General features: G+C 36.0%; 1 protein-coding gene across 1 annotated transcript; it reads left to right on the top strand.

Moving 5' to 3' along the window:
• On the top strand, window positions 1–16671 carry RB195_020575 (uncharacterized protein; the record flags this gene model as incomplete). The annotated part of the gene is made up of 13 exons (XM_064188935.1): window positions 1–101; window positions 5736–5832; window positions 7980–8122; window positions 9669–9805; window positions 12866–12944; window positions 13567–13650; window positions 13742–13823; window positions 14298–14512; window positions 14893–14920; window positions 15697–15850; window positions 15971–16164; window positions 16227–16364; window positions 16579–16671. The coding sequence occupies 13 exons, from the start codon at window positions 1–3 to the stop codon at window positions 16669–16671; spliced, it is 1545 nt and encodes a 514-aa protein (XP_064044816.1).
• Between the last annotated feature and the right edge of the window lie 1381 nt (window positions 16672–18052).

Below are 18052 nucleotides of genomic sequence, written 5' to 3'. Positions count from 1 at the left end.
ATGTCGTTTCAGGAATGTCTACCCGATGGTATCCGACTTCATATCGATCCGGTGGGGATTTTTGTCGGACATGTCTACGTTAAAGGACATTTTAATGGAGAGTAAGTTTCGAAGTTTCTAGAAGACTACGATTTCACATATTTAGTTGTTAATTTATTAATTTATTCTCAATTAATTTGTCAAATTAATTAATTCTGATTTAATTTATTTATACGCATACTAGTTCAATTTATTTATTTATTTCAAGTTCAATTTAACCTGTTTACTAAATTAATTCTGATTTAATTTATTTATACGAATTTATATTTCTTTTTCAAAATAATTAATCCTAATTTAATTTATTTATACGAATTTATATTTCCTTTTCAGGAACTTTTTGGAAAAAGACACGCATAAAAAATAAACTATAAACTATATAAAAAGGTATAAAAATGCAAAATGCAAATATTGTAATGTGCTATATAAAATATAAATAAATTAAAATTCGAAAAAAAAATTTGAGAACAAAAACTTATTCAAGTTTTCGATTCGTTTTTTTTTTAAATTGAATTTGTCTCCTAGTAATTTTTTAAAGAATATTTATGAACTCCATCACTTCCCCTTGAGAAAAAAATAATATCGATTTCCATGAGTTTGATGAGGAATCGAATCGAAATTCTGAAATTCTGAAATCTTAAAATCCTAAAATTTCTGAAATTTTCTGAATCTGAAATTTTCTTCAAATACTGCAATCATTTATCCATTTCTGGGAATTTTTCCTTCTTTTATTTCTGTTGCTATTATTTTCTTTTATAAAAATTTCACTTACGAAGAACACACACACACACAGACACAAGGTCAACTTAGCTGGAATTTGATTTATGGTGCAATATTGCGTGAACGATTATCGTACAATACCGCTACTAACTTGTGTCCCAAAATCCGTCGCCGACGGATTAATCCGTCGCAAACCGTCGGAATTCTTGGAAGTGGTCAAAATTAAATTTTGAAAGTACCATTCGAAAGTAAATGAGCTGCTGATTTCAAATATACTTCGAGAATTTACTTTTGACAAATGTGTGGCCTGAAAACGAGCAAAGTTTCCTCAAGTCCCGTTAATTACTTTCACACCTCCGCAATCCTTCCATTGGCATATCCCGCGGATACATCTCCATGGAAGGAAGGGGTGTTCATAGGATTTCCGCTTATTTCTCGAAATTGGACAAAACGTTCATTACATCCGTAATCAGGAGGTTATTTAGAGCATTTTGGTACCCCACATCATATGTTGGTCCGAAATTTCCATTCTCTTCAGAAATTCACGAAAGTGCTCCATCGAAGATTAATAAAAAGCTTTTTACACTTTCAAAGCTGTAAAAAATCTTCTCGGAAATTTTTCAGCAAACAACTTGTACTTGACAATAGTTTATATTGTAAGTTTCTAGCTTTGAAAATGTCTAGTTTTTCCAGTGTCAAACTTACAACATTACTCTATTTCGCTACTTGGTCCAATTTTTGAACAGGTGTCAACGGCTTAGAATGAACGCTTAAGTCTCGCGATTCGGTACTTGCCTAGAACTTTCCTTTCTTTACGAGAATTGAATTAGGCGCTAACATCGGATGAGAGCTAGACATGGTTTTCGAGTGACCAAATTGAGGAAATTTTCGTCCGTTTTCACAAAACAGAAATTTTTGCAGCCTCTATGAATTTTTTCAGTACCTCAAATACCCAGTTCTTCTCACAAAGAGACGCTCTTTCGAATGATGTTGAATTCACTTTTATTTACAAACTTCAAAATTTCAACACTGACTCCGCCCTCTTATAGAGCAGGCGATATTCTATAGCTGGAATGGTTATCGCGGCCCAGGCACGGTCTGCCAGGCATCTCACACCTTCGCTAGGTGACTCCTCTGGCGATTCGGCGTCACAGAGAGACAATAATGTTTGAACATAAATGAACGAAACAAACCTCCTGAAAAAGACAGACATGTAACAAATTAAGACGTTTTATGGAGGAAAAAATCGAAATTTTTTAAATTTTTGAATTTTTCGTGCCTTGCAGTTCAATTCGAATAATATTCACTTCTTCCTTTCCTTCCTTCTCCTTTCCTTTTTTTTTCTTGGTTTAGTTTCGTCAGTCATTTTCCTTCCTAGCCGTTTCAAATTATCACTGCTGTTTTTACAAATAAGAACTGTATAGAATTCTCGTCACCGTTCATTTATGTTCAAACATTATTGTCTCTCTGTGACGCCGAATCGCCAGAGGAGTCACCTAGCGAAGGTGTGAGATGCCTGGCAGACCGTGCCTGGGCCGCGATAACCATTCCAGCTATAGAATATCGCCTGCTCTATAAGAGGGCGGAGTCAGTGTTGAAATTTTGAAGTTTGTAAATAAAAGTGAATTCAACATCATTCGAAAGAGCGTCTCTTTGTGAGAAGAACTGGGTATTTGAGGTACTGAAAAAATTCATAGAGGCTGCAAAAATTTCTGTTTTGTGAAAACGGACGAAAATTTCCTCAATTTGGTCACTCGAAAACCATGTCTAGCTCTCATCCGATGTTAGCGCCTAATTCAATTCTCGTAAAGAAAGGAAAGTTCTAGGCAAGTACCGAATCGCGAGACTTAAGCGTTCATTCTAAGCCGTTGACACCTGTTCAAAAATTGGACCAAGTAGCGAAATAGAGTAATGTTGTAAGTTTGACACTGGAAAAACTAGACATTTTCAAAGCTAGAAACTTACAATATAAACTATTGTCAAGTACAAGTTGTTTGCTGAAAAATTTCCGAGAAGATTTTTTACAGCTTTGAAAGTGTAAAAAGCTTTTTTATTAATCTTCGATGGAGCACTTTCGTGAATTTCTGAAGAGAATGGAAATTTCGGACCAACATATGATGTGGGGTACCAAAATGCTCTAAATAACCTCCTGATTACGGATGTAATGAACGTTTTGTCCAATTTCGAGAAATAAGCGGAAATCCTATGAACACCCCTTCCTTCCATGGAGATGTATCCGCGGGATATGCCAATGGAAGGATTGCGGAGGTGTGAAAGTAATTAACGGGGCTTGAGGAAACTTTGCCCGTTTTCAGGCCACACATTTGTCAAAAGTAAATTCTCGAAGTATATTTGAAATCAGCAGCTCATTTACTTTCGAATGGTACTTTCAAAATTTAATTTTGAACACTTCCAAGAATTCCGACGGTTTGCGACGGATTAATCCGTCGGCGACGGATTTTGGGACACAAGTTAGTAGCGGTATTGTACTAGGCGAAACTAGGTGTTTTTGACAGTTCGCCGCGTACGACACGTTCGCATGTCGTTTCAGCGCCGAGATTTGAATCATTAGTAAAAACAAACAATAAACAAATACAAAAAGGAAAGTATAAACAGGTTGAATTAAATTTCTTCTCTATTTAGACACCTATGTAGGCAGTTTTCTACTTTCTGCTCGGGACCTGCTCTCATTCAGCGCCTCTTCTTCTTTGTTGAATGCTCTTAATTCGACTTTACCACCGTCGACTCTGCATAGACATCGAATCTACCGGTGGCATTGAGCATCCGGTTCCTAGCGCCTTAGGGGTCCAGTTCAGGGATTGTTGACGCTTTGTTCCCAGAGTAAGCTATAAAGTGGTTGACATTATGGTTTTCTTGGTGAAAGAGAGACGAGCATGGGACCCGGGGAAAAAACGAATTGCGAGAGAACGTAACACATGAAGAAATATATGTAAGCGTAACAATATTCGCACAATCTGAGTATTTTCTGGAATTAAATGTGGATGCGAATTTAGGTTGACATTGTTTGAAACTGTATAATATTTATTCTATTTTGGATGCAGTTATTAATTTTCTGATTTGATTGATTGTTTTTTTTATTTATCGAGATATAACTAACTTCAAAATTGTAACCCATAATTAAAGATGATTTTGTCGGAATTTTTGGTGAAAAAAATTTTTTAAAAAATTATCAAAAAACGTCTTATACATCCGGACGACTTAAACCGAGTGATTGCGATCCTCCTTCGACTATTGGGACCAAATCAAGGAAAGAGCGAGAGTATCGAGTGTCGCTCGAGCCGCTAAAGAGCGTGCATTGCGGCGGGTGCGTCGCGGCCACTCGGCTGAACACATTCTGGTCTTATCCTATCGGGTAATCGCTTAAATAATGCTCTGTTCTATTATATATGCTTATATTATACTTATACTTCCTCAATTTTTAAATTTTTCAGAATGAATAAAATGGTTTTTTCATCTGAAGACATACTCTCCCTAGTTTTCTGTAATTCGCTCAATTTTTCTGAGAGATTTTCAATTATTTTGTTCCTCAAAAGAAAAAGAAAAAAGAAGAAAAAGAAAGAAAAAGAGAGGAAACAAATCCTCAAGCCCTTCTAAACCCTTATTTTTCTTTATTATTTATCCTAAATCTCTATTATTCATGGGATGACTCATTGAAATAGCTAAAAAATAATACTTCTGATACGTACCCATCAATTTCTGCAGTTTTTCCTACAAGAACGTGTTTGCAAGAAGAGATTCGGGATTTTTCGGTCGCCCTACCCATTCTTCCTTAGTTTCCGCCCACCAAATCGTACAAAAACTGCCAAATTAAACCCCGAAAAATGGCCGTCGCCCGACACGAATCGGCCATGTGCTGATTTTTAAAAGTCGAGAACAGCGAGCACTACGAGTGCGATGCAGACGAAGAAGAAAAAAGAAGAAAAAAAAACAAACAAATCCAAAATACAAAAACGGGACTTGTTAAGCTGATGCGAGTTCGAGAAAAAAAAAACAGCAGGGAAAATTTTTTCACGGATCAATGCATAAGTTTTACGTGGGGTTGATGACATTGAGAGATCCGAGTTTTTCTCAGAGGTAGAATATGCTCTTTACTAGTTCATCGTCAATTATTTGTGCATCATTTCACGCGTTTCAAGGAGAAACGATGCTAAAATAGTCGTTTGGTTCGGTTTTTCCCCGACACGGTAAAAGCTTTCATTATATTATGACTGTGGAAAAACGTTACCGTATCGGCTAATGGCTAATGGTTACCTTAAATCGAATTACTTTATTTACTTATTTATACACTTCCAACCGTATTTCACTTCTTGAATATTTCTATAATTTAAATTTAATATAATAATAAATTGGCGTATAATATAAATTTTAAATTCTAAATAAATACTATATTTAATATTAATTATTATTGTTGCCATTAAATATCATCGATAATTCTGTAACTTTCATAATTTTACACTTTTAATTAATAATTAAATTATTTTTGTTTATTATTATTGTATACATATTCTCTTTATGACTACATTTCGGATTGCACTACATAGATCTAAAAAAAACCGGAAAATAGACAGGAAGAATCATAATTAGAGTCTTATACCATCTGAACTGTATCTTGTAAAAAGTGACAAAGAATATGGATCCATTACGGTACAATACGTACATTATAGTACAATACGTATATGCAGTGTATTTATCTCGAATCGTAAACAATCACTTTCAATTCCTCTTTTTTCTCACCACATGTCACTAAAAAGCTGCGGTAGTCCCGCCAAACATGCTATTAAACGAAGAATCATACACAATAAAGCTCTATATCATGGAATTTTAAGTGAACTCATTATAGTATGCTGATAGATGAGTAAATACCCATGTAAATAATCTTTGTTATGACGTAAATAAATAAAAATGAATGTAAATAATGAGTATTACTACCGTATCAACAAGTCGATTTTGTATTACAGGAGATGTCATTTAAACTATTGTACCAAATCAGTACGGGAACCATTCGCTATGGAGGTCCCATATCGTGGTGAATGTAATGTACGCCGGCATCGAACGGTAGGTGAAGAATATTCCAGAAAAATTTTCTCATTTCGCTCATTTGTTGATTTGTTTGAATTCATGGTGTAAACACCCATGGAGGGCCTACGATGGATTTACGGTGGTTTTTTTTTTTTAGGAAATAGACCATGCCCTTCCATAATCAACATTTTCTCATGTGGAATGGAAAAATTTGTTTTTTTTTTACGAATTTCTAATGAACACGGTTTCTGGCCGAGTACTTTTGAAGGAGTCGTGGTCTTTATCCTATTTAACGCTTATTTTTGCTAAGATTCTAATTTTTTGATCCCCCAATGTTATCTTCAGTCTGAATCAATTAATTTCAAGGGTATTCTCTCCCCCCTCCCTCCCCCTTATTTAAAATTCGCGCGGAACCCACTGATCCTTGAATCTTACACTTTTAACGACTTGAAGAGCACGCAGTGTGGAGTTAAATGCAAAAATTTCGACATTTTCTAGTTTCATTGGTTACTGTAGGGGTAAAAAAAAACTTCCCGGATGGATTTAGTTCGGTGTCTTCGATGAGTTTGTGCGAGAAAAAACGTGCTCAATTCTAGATTTCATCGAATTTCACGCTTGAAATTTGGAACACCTGTTTCCTGGATTTTTTCGACATTGAAAAACTAATCCTGGAGAATGGATTTTTTGAGAGAAAATTTTCCGGAACCATAGCAGCGAACAAATTAGACGTTCGCTTTCTACGAGTTGAAGGGCACGTAGTGTGGAGTTGGATGCAAAAAAAAATTACGATGTTTTCAGTTTCAATGGTTACTGGAGAAATGGTAGAAAAAAATTTCCGGATGAATGTAGTTAGATGTCCTTGAGTTTGTGTGCGAAAGCGAAAAAAAACGTGCTCTAGTCAAGATTTCGCCAAATTTCACGCTTGAGATTTCCTGAAGCTATTTCCGCCATCTTCTTTTTTTTTTTGCTGTATAAAATTATTTCTGGAGAATGGGATTTTTTTTGAAGGAAATTTCCTGAAACAATTAGCGATGAAATTAGACGTTAACTCCAATTGGAATTCAACTAATACGAATTAAATAGGCGAATTTCCTTCATTGAAGTCTTGCCAGGAAAAAATTCCATGTGGCACAGGTTTCAGGATGTTTTCATCGATGTTCGACGGTGTCCGGCCATTCGCCCCCATAGAACATTCCATTCGTTCCTTTTCCGTTCAAAAGGAACAAATGGCGATGTTTGTGGACAATGCAGCGATGCAGCGGGCGCTCCACGCCTTAGTCATCGATCATCATCTTTTCGTTCTTACTATGCCCGTATAATTGGTACAAAAGGAGGATTGATCGAAGGTTCCGTGGCTGAGCACATGAGATCGGGGCGCGGAACACGTTCGGGGACCCTTTTGAAAGGCCGAACCACACGCTGAACACGCTAGGGGACCCTTTTGAAACACTTTACGCGGATTATAGCGATCATTGCGGATTCAAAAATCCACCACCGGATCTTCCCCGCGCAACTAGTCCGCAAATGCACAAGAAACTCTCTCGCGCACGACGCAACGCTTGCGTGGAAGCATAGGCAGGCGCTAGGCATTTATAGTCGGGTCAAAACAACGTGAAGCACAGTGCAATTGCGTACTACGAGGCACCATGAAGGCAGCGTTTGGAATCGCGGTGGGACCATCGCGACGACTGCAGGTAGAGGTATGGTCTCAGCAAAGATCTCGCCTCGATTCTAACCGTTACGTTCCACCGCAACGCTAATCGTGCGCAGCCGCTTACGCAGTTTGCACCATGTTTCATGTCGTTTCAACCGTTCCACACATCATTTCCTTCTTTTTCTGTTCTATTTATTATATTTTATATTTTCTATTTTTTGTTATTTTTATTTATTATCGACTTTATTTATTTGCTTTTAATTTTTTTTTATTTTATACTTTATATTTTACTACTTTCTTTCTTTTTATATCTAAACACGTGGATCGGAAAACTTGCAGACGTTTCTCTTAGAAAACGGCAAAAGTGGAAATGATTTTAAAAAATAAAAAAATTGCAGAATATATCGTTTGCTTAAATATGCTCTTCTTACTCTCATTTTTCAAAATTGAAATTTTAATTTAAAAATCTTAAATATTAAGAAAAAATAACTAACTAACAACTAGCTAACAGTAACTGTTGATCGTTTAGCTTCACCCGCATACGGTCACCTACGAGGTTACCGTAGTGATCCAGCATCATCCGCTATTCATCACGGCCGGCGATCGAGCTTATCGTCTGAACTGTATCTACAGACAAGCGGACGCTACGTTGACGCAAAACATTAACGTTAAGTGAGTTTTTCTTTAGAAAAATTCCAAAAGTTTTTAAAAAATTCAAAAATAATAAGGAAATATTAAAAATAATAGTTACCAAAAAGTTGACAAACAATAAGAAAAATAATGTGAATTATAAAATAATAGAACTTAACAACGATAAAATAAAATATAACGATGTAATATATAATATAATTATAACATAAAAATACAAAATCATCTTTTCTCTACGTTTCAAAAGATTTGGTAAGAAATTTCTGATTTTTGGGTGTGATTTTTTTTATTTTTTCCTGATCAGATCGGGAAGTCGCTATGCTAAGGCTGGCATGTTTGTTGTTGTTCCATTTTTGAGGTGAACTCATTCTCACCGCACCTCTCATTTCTTCTCCTTTTGGGTATTGCTTTCGGACGAGTTTTCGATTCCAGTTTACATGCAATAAATTGCTGCGGTTTTTCTTTTTTGCTACGAGTTTCCGCACAATTCACTGAATCTGAAGAATCGCTCTCTCGAAAGTTTATCGATCGATCGGTGAAATGTGTCTTCTTCTTCCTCTTTTGTCTCCCAGCCTCCATCAGTGCCACTTTCTTTCTTTCCAGTTCTTTAATAAACTCCAGTCAACAGTTTTTTTCTCGTGTGTTATTAAAAGAGAAGAAGAATCGTTGTTTGGAAGAGGGAAAATCGATGGGAGGGGAAAAAAGAAGAGAAAAGTTGCTGTTGATTGCTGAGCGCAATTCTTACGCGGTTCGGAATGTGTATGCACTTTACGAATGGCAAACTATTTCACGGCAATTTTATGGTCATTAATCTCTTAATGTAGGTTTTCGCACTTTCAACAAAAGATTCTTGAATTCCTCAAATTTGTAGGTGGAATAAAACAAAGCAAAAAAAAAACAGAAAAAAAGTAAAAGTAAAGTAAATAGGCGAAAAAATCTATGGGGCTACCAGGAAAATTTCTCGGGTAGATAGGATTTAAGTTGTGGCGGAAATTATTGCGCTGACCGATAATTTTTTTTAACCATTTGGTGCGTTCAACATGTGTATGATGTGGAAAAAGAAGAACTGTAGATCTCAATACATTTTTTCTTCAAATAAATTAAAATCATTCGTTTCTCGAGTTGCGCTTCTTTCCATCAAATTATGGTTTCCCGTTTTTGGTCTTTTTTTAATTTCGAGATAAGACTACTATTTTATGTTTTCAATTTTTTGTTCTTTTTATTTATTATCTTTTTTATTCATTTTCTTTTTATTTATTTTGTTTTTTTTCACATTTTATGCTATACATTTTAATATTTTCTTTTTTTTTCAATTTCTAAACACGTAGATCGGAAAACTTGTGGAGGTTTCTGTTGGAAAAGGCAAAATAGACTAAAATAAGACAGTAATTCTTCTGTTCATCGGATGTTCATTTTTTTCAGTTCATCGGATGTACAAGATTTAGAAAAGTTTAAAAGTAGGTTTAAAAAAAAAGTGAAAGTAAAGTAAAAAGATGATGAGGGGCTACCAAATACATATTTCTCGGATAAGAGCGATTTCGAGAGAGAAAAAAACTGTGATCAACTTCAGTGATCCATCACCGACACCAATCGAAGGACTATCCGTGCCGGAATGTCGTTACGAAGTGCTTACGTCGATTAACGGACCGATTCTACGTTTTGCAAACGTTGGCGAACCAGTCGTACATAAATGGAGTTGTAATTCAGGTGAAATTCCTCTAGTAATAATAATGGATGAAAATTTCCAGGAAAAATTACATTCTTCAATCAAATAGTTTCAAGGGAATTTCCATGGAAAATTTGCATTTTTCAATCGAATACTTCTCATTAGCACCAATTAGTTCGTTTTTAGTCAATAATATTTTGGACAGCATATTTTTTTCCAGCTAAAAATTGCATTCTTTAATCAGATACTTCCCAGGAAATTTCCCTAAGAAATTTGCATTTTTCAATAAAATACTTCTCATTAGCATCAGCAAATACGTTTCTAGCTAAACACGGCCGCATATTTTGGTAATTAATCGTTTATTAATTAAAAATCATAGAGAAAAATGTATCAAGTAGTGGTAGTAGTAGTAGTAGTAGTAGTAGCAAAGTATTATAATTATTAGTATTATTATGGATAATTAGTAGTAGTAGCATGAAATAGTTGAACTGTTAATCTCTTAGTTTAAAAACTCACATGGAAATTCCCCGTGTATTTTTTCTGGCTTTTCCAAGAAGATCTGCTCTAGTTAGTTTTGCTTAAAAAATATTTAGGATTTTATTTGGTATCTACAAGAGAATGAATTACCTCTGAATCATTGCATTGCACTGATTTTCACGCGATCACCTCGTCCTTTATATCGATTGTCGATATATCGATTATATCGATTCAGCATAGTTCAGCCGAGTCGAGCGATATTGCCTGAGGGGGAATCGCTTTTCCTCTTCACTGATACTCTACATATCGGGTATACATTAACACTGGTGAGATTACAATAGTCGAAGATGAACGGTTTCGGATCCTGCGAGGGATCAGATTATTCCTGGATTATTCCTTTCTGGAAAAATCTTAGATAGAAGAAATTACAAGAATGTCTCAGCATTGTATTCTCTGGAAGCAATTTTAGAATCACACCAGCTATCACCACACCAGTGTGATCGAGAACGGTTTCCGCTTCGGCACAATTTTTACTGTAGGAATCATATGATCATGGATTGTTGGGATACCGTCACGCCAAATCCGTCCAGGAATAGAACTTTTATGCATCGCGAAGACCACAGGGGATTTTACTTCCCCTGTGGTCTTCGCGATGCCAACAGAAAAGGACGAACGGTGAGATTTAAGTGGATCAGGGCTGGAAGAATTTCTTAAAAAAATGACTATAAAAAATAAGGAAAAATTAGGGTTGCTAAAACTATTCGTATATTTTTCATCGACTAAAAATAACCTCTCAACAGAAAAAATAGCACCATCGCCCTATGTTTATCTGGGCGACCGCAACGCATCCGCGTTCGTTCCGTTAAATTTTTCCTTTAAGAGGCTGCAGAACGTATGGGGACGATGTTTTCGAGATTTTCCGCCGTTTCTACTGAATGTGCTACTGAAGGTTGTGATCTGAAGAACGAGATTATTCGCAAAATATTTTAGAGTCATTTTCCTATAATTTTCCCCTGAAAGTTCCGAAAAATTCACGTAGAATTAATCAGAATAGTGGTAATAATAAATAACAATAAATTAAACTAAAAAATAATAATAAGATAACAATAGTAGGAGAAAATTTCTCCAAATATTCCTTCTAAGATCACTAAACAAAGCTGGATTGCATGTGGCGAAAGAAAATTATGAAAATATGTATAAATAAATAAATAAATAAATAAAAGTTTGTGCGAACTCTCTTAAATAAATAGAGGACACATTTGGAACAGTGGTCTCTTTTTTTTTTGTTTTGCTGTCCTACCTCTCGCTCGAAAAGTTAGAAAATTGTTAAGTAGGAAATAAATAAATGTAAATAAAATAAATTGCTAAATAGAAAATGGCGAAGTAAATAGTAAATAGCTGTAGCTAGAAAATTCTATTATTATTTATGGTGCCCTTGTTTATTTATGACGTACATACGTGTAGTAAGATCCTTTAATTTAGACGTTTATCCCTCTTTCGTAGAGCAGAATTTCCTCTCAATAGTGGCTTAGTGCTCGCTCACTCAAGTCAATTAGAGCGGATTTTATTCCCCTGTAGGGATTTCTAGCACAAACTAGCACGTTCGGATACAAATGTCCAGAATTCTTCCTTTGTTTAACGTCACTCTTTATCTCCGTCACTCCGCATGATCCTTTTTACACAAATAATTTATTCATGGGTATACTTAAGAGTGAAATGCCGTTAATCTGTTAGCAACCTTTAAGCAACATCCAAAGATCATTGTATCGTAGGAAATATAAATTGATTACATCACAGTATACAGGAGAATTAGAAGAAATAATAATGGAAAAAACGGGAAAAAATCAGGTGAATTGTTAAAAATTAGTTAGTTAAGAAATATCTAGTTAAGAAATATGGTGCAAAATAATAAACAAGTTAAAAAATATGAAATAATATAATTTAAAAAAACGGCCCGGAAAATACGACTTCGAGCGTTCCGGCGCGCTATTTTCTACAACCAGTTCGATTGGAGCGCGCCAGGTGTGTGCACGCGTCGCATCTTCTGGCCCGGTTTTTACGGCAATTAGGAAGAAATGGACGGAATCACCCTTCTCTCCATAATCTACGATCCCGTATACGAATACTCCACCTGAAATCTGCACCACCTCAGATTCGTGGAGTGATGCATTTAAATAGTGTGGTGGATAGAAAACGTGAAAATTTCCTATTTCCTATCGAATTCCCCAACTTCCTACAGAATTCCTACGCTTGCGTCACGGTCGCTCAGATAAACGTAAGTGCTGGCGTCTTCATACGATGCGTATTCAGCACAATAGTGCTATTTAGACGGATTGGACGGTTGTTGGATAATCTTGGTTGGAAATTTAAAGGAAGATAGGATCTAAACCTGAAAAATAATCTAGAAAAATTTATGGAAAGGCTGCTACAACCACTGATTAGGTTACATTTCAAAAAAAAGCCCTAAGAAAAAATTTACGGAGAAAATATCGCATTGGTGTTCCCTCATCTTCAATCAATAATTCGAAATTTTCAAAAAGTTTCGGAGATTGATAGTTGATTACCGCTGATTGATTACGTATTGATTTCCTGGAAAAGCGTCCATTGCACACGAAAAATTCCAGAGCTTCATGGTTTTGTGGTGCATTCGTGTGTGGTTCGAGATCCAGCCGGTGTTGAGTACAAGCTCATAGATGAAAGAGGGTGAGTTACGTCCCACTCATGCGGTTGAAATTGTTTTACTCTTGTTTTTCTACCAAGTATTCATATTTTCCGAATTTTATTTCCTATTTTTTATTTTATTTTATTTCGTTTTATTTTCTATTGTTCTCTTTCTAACTTCGATTTTTTATCTAGTTGAAAAAAATTCTTTTTCCTTTTATTATTTTTTTTTATTTCTTTTATTATTTACTAAAGTTTTCTTTTATTTTATGTACTCGTTAAAGAATAAGATCCCAGTTCGGAGTAAATTTTTCGTGGACATTTTTATAAGAGAAATTTCTGCTAAGAATAGAATTCCCTGTGAATTTTTCGTGGATATTTTTATAGGTGAAATTTTTCAGAGCTCTGCTTTGAGATTTCCCACTTTCGTTTCTGTTCTTTGAAACAAATTAGGCACACGAAACCCTTTTTGTTCGTTGTAGGACCAACTCTGCACATTTCACCGTTTAGATACGACTTTGAGCAAAATCAGTCGCGTGTCTTTTTTTTGGATCTCTCCTTTGTTTTCCTTTCTTTGCCCTTCTTTTTTTTTCTTTTTTTTTGCTTAAAATTTCTTTTTAAATTCTCGTTTTATTACATGATAATATAAAGTAAAATGTTTCAGTTGCATCATCGAGAAGGACCTTGTGCCCGATGTGATGTACGCTACCGATCTCACCTCGGCGTACACGACTATAAACGCTTTTAGGTGAACCTTTTGATACGGAGGATTTTCGTGGGGAAATGGAAATTGATTATTGATCAATGTGATTGGTTATTGATTAATTTCCGAATTCTAGATTTGCTGATCAAATTGTCGTACATTTTGCTTGTCAGATAACCTTATGTCGGAAACAGGAACAAGGTTGTGAGGGAATCGCTGTGAGTCACATTTTTTTTCGTATTTCTATCCCTACTTTCATTCATTTCAATTTTTTCTTTCTTCTTTTCTTTTTTTCCAGCACATCTAAGGTGTTTAGGAAGAATTACACATTTCTTTCTGTCCGAAAAAAATTCAAAAATTTGTGGTAGAAGAAAGTATTTGCATTTTCATCCAGTAATCTAGTAGACCAACTGCACATATTTGTAAACAAATATTATATATAAGCAAATAATAAATAATAATAATAATAATAATAATAATAATAATAATAATAATAATAATATATAAGCAACAAGAAAAAGAATTAAAAAGTGAAAAGTAAGAAAAAAACGTGAAAGTTCTTAAGGTCTTGAATGACTTCATTCCAGCTGATTTATTGCATTTCGATCATCCGCGGCGTACGCGACGCTACGCCGTCGAAGTATAAACGATGAAATTAGACCTATATGTCAGAGATGCTACGCCAATTACAGCCACCAACATGTCGTCCAATCGATTTCCCACCAATTCGTGCTCAATATCGTCACGGAACGACAACAGCTCCGCTGAAAACGCCAACGTTAGCAATTCTAACGAAACCGAAGGTTATCACGTCATATACGCGTCAACAACAACAACAACAACAACAACAACAACAACGACAACAACAGCAACAGCAACGACAACAACAACAATGGACAACACCAAGGTTTGTACCTCACACGTTCACAAAAAAAAATCCTCATAAATTCATTAAACGCTGGTTCTCCTATCCTTCTTCTAAATGGTATTTCATTACACGCTTTAATTGGTGCAGCGAGAACTGGTCTCAAAAGATTTCTGCTAGAATTAAAATGGATCATAGTACTTTTTTCTTTGGTGATTTTCTCATATTGGAAAATGAGCATGGTGTGAGGAGAACTCCTCTGCTATTGGCAATGAATGAAATGTAGCATTAATAAGGGGTAAGGACCAGTTCTCGCCCACACATTTCTTTTTCTGTAGAGAAGTATGAAATAGGTGTGAAATAGGGGATTTTTGCAAGATGCTGCTTCTGAGATATTTATCCTAATTGTTCTGGTTTTTCAGCCCCGTTACGTCAACTACAGCTAAAAGGGTGAGCTTTTAAAAATATTCTTATTGATTTGATTTAAGTCAACTCCCTAGCACAGCGCTACAGTTTAAAATATTTTTAGTCGTGTTCTCCGTAGTCTTTCTTTTTTCTGATGATATTTTTTATGTTTCTACAAGGTTCGATTGAATAGCAACAATCACAGTGAGTCACGAATGTTTTACTGTGTTGAAGGGTCCCGCAACGATTCTCTGCAGCCCACTCTGCGTCGCGCTATCATAGCATTTCTTACTGTGTCCATTGTTTCGATGTATCCTTAGCATTTTAGGGATTGTAAAAATCCGTTAAGGGGATTCATTGCTGGTCCCGCAACTATCATTGTCTGCGTCAGGCCGCTGGGTATTACGGTATCCATTTCTCGTTATGTTTCCCCTCTCCGCCGTCAACACAGTCTTTAAAAAACAGTGTATGATCAAGAATGGGGAAACCATAGCAGTACTCTACGTCTGACTCTGTGCGCTACGATTTTTTTTTATAAAGGAGGAACCAACTACTCATATATCTACATACTTGTTTAACATCATATTTTTGTTTACTTATTTGCTCACCTTTGTTTACATTTTCTTTTTATATTACACATTATAAGTTAAATATTATTATTAGTATTATAGATTTTGTGTATTTTTTATTTATAGTTACTTATAAAGAAATCAAGTGCTGACTTCGCTATTTGTATAACCTCATATTTTTTCTGATTCACTTGTTTATTGTTTATTTATTTACTGAGTCGATGTTATGAGTTGATGTTGTACTTGTGTTAGGTCGAACCAGTAGCTCACTTCCATGGGATCGTCACCTCAGCACCGCTGCCCACATTTCCATCATTTTCCACAATATCAAAGGATCTGGAAGTAAACGAAGTGGCCAGCGGTGAAAATCCAGAATTTGGCATAGAAATCACAAAAGTGGCGCCATGTAAGTCATCACCATTGGAAATTTCCGGAAATTTCCTATGAGTATTCATCTTTTTACAATTATTTATTATTATTTATTGTTATTATTTTTTTATTTTCACAATTTTCGTTTTGCCTTCAGCATCACAACAAACAGAAACAGCGCTCGGATATCGTACGGAGACGTTATCCTCGGTGTTTGACGTCCCCGCAGGGGTTGAGATCGATCCGATGCCAAATCCCACCCCGGCGCATATTTTTTACGCCAGTAATCGAAAACCACGTAGTCATAGAGCAAATCCGGAAAATATCACTGTTGAAGTGGAAGCAAAAGAGGTCGGTTGGTCCTGAAACGAACAGAGTTCGGAAGCGGAATCTCGAAAGAAGCGTGCATTTAGATGTTGATCTTCTCATCTGACGATTCTGATCGTATTGAGATCCCACCACCGGCGATCACCGATAGTCCACTGATTAAACCATGTTCACGAGCATTTATTAATCAGACGGTGTTCTTGGTTGCGGCTGCTTTAATGCAGGTAGGAAAATACAATAAATAAATGTGAAAAACAATGAAATGTAGGAAATACGACGAGTAAAATACGAAAATATAGTTTTAAAAAAACTTGGTTGGTTAAAATTTCCAAGGTGTAAAAATACAGAAAATATAGTTGTTTACGAAAAAAAAATAAACTTTGAAATTTGAGAGGTATTGATTTTCGCTCTATTGATTGATGTGTTCTTTCCTTTCAGGCCACATCTATTGCTGTGATTTTAATTCAGAGAAGGTTATACAAACGTAGCATTGAAGAATTATTATTACGGATTCCGACAAAAGAGTATTGATCCATTGTTGTTTGTAAAAAATTGTTTATTTCTACGCTTTCGTTTTTGTTCTACGTAGGGAAATTGAATGTTTGTGATGTGCATGATATTTTGCATGATAATGCTCAAGAATGCGGTTATATACGCCCGTCGTCGTTCTTTTTCTTTTTCTTTTCTTTTTTTTTTGTCGAATTCAATCTTTTTTTCCTCTTGTTCACCAGCAACGTTTGTTGCAATAAAATTTTCAGGTTCAGAGTTTTTTCTTGTTTTCAGAAGAGAAGGAATAAAGAAGAAAGAAAGAAAGGAGAGAAGAAGAAACAGAAAAAAGAAAAACAAAAAAGCCGACGAAAACTCTACTAATGAAGTAGAATAACCAAGAAATTGAATTTTTATCATAATAGAGTTGAAGTTTCCTTTCGATCCTCATCTCTGATGTACTACTGATATTTTAAATGTAAACTACATAAGCGCTTCCAGCAGAAAAATTCACAAATGCCACATTAATGGTCCGTTCTCGCATACATATGAAGCTAAAAAAAATTAAATCAAATGGTTAAAGGCATCACTCCACGAATCTGAGGTGGTACGAATTTCAGGTGGAGTATTCGTGTACGGGATCGTAGATTATGGAGAGGGGGTGATTCCGTCCATTTCATCCTAATTGCGGTAAAAAACGGCCCGGAAGATGCGGCGCCGCCCAGGGCTGGCGCGCTCCAGTCGAACTCGTTGTAGGAAATAGCGTCCCGGAACGCTCGAAACCGTATATTCCGGGCCGTTTTTTGCGGCAATTAGCAAGAAATGGACGGAATCAACCCCCTCTCCATAGTCTCCCATCCCATATACGAATACTCCACCTGAAATCCGTACCACCACAGATTCGTGGAGTGATGCCTTTAAATCAAATGGTTAACGGATAAAAAAGAATAAACTCACTGGCGTATCAATTTACTCGGGACGCGTCGCGCGTCTTGACTCCAACCAGGAAGGGTTGAGTATATTTTACGAACGGATATTGACTTATAGAATGAATTACGGTGTCCACCCGATGTATGAAGTCAGTGTATTTCACCTCTCAGGTAATTCTGGTACCGCAATTTATCGACCACGGAGGGATGAAAGGCTTGGTGAGCACTAGAGCGGATTCGAACCTCCGTCGAACGTCCGTCCAGATACACCGGAACATCTTCTCACCAACAGCGCGAGACCCGCTCGTACACATATATTGGTTTATATTTTTTGAAGGGATTGATTGGCACCTGAGCGGTTTCGAACCATCAATCGATTGTACACTCAGAGTCGGACCTCTCACCGTCTGCGCTACATCCGCCCTCCCTAGGTGGTTAGGCGCCAAAATTTGATTTTTTTTTTACTGCTGTTCTCAAAACGCGACATTTGAATTTAA

The sequence above is a fragment of the Necator americanus genome, chromosome II, assembly GCF_031761385.1.
Source record: "Necator americanus strain Aroian chromosome II, whole genome shotgun sequence".
Taxonomy (NCBI): domain Eukaryota; kingdom Metazoa; phylum Nematoda; class Chromadorea; order Rhabditida; family Ancylostomatidae; genus Necator; species Necator americanus.
Note: the sequence above shows the minus strand (reverse complement) of the source record. Positions and strands in the feature narration are given on the sequence as shown.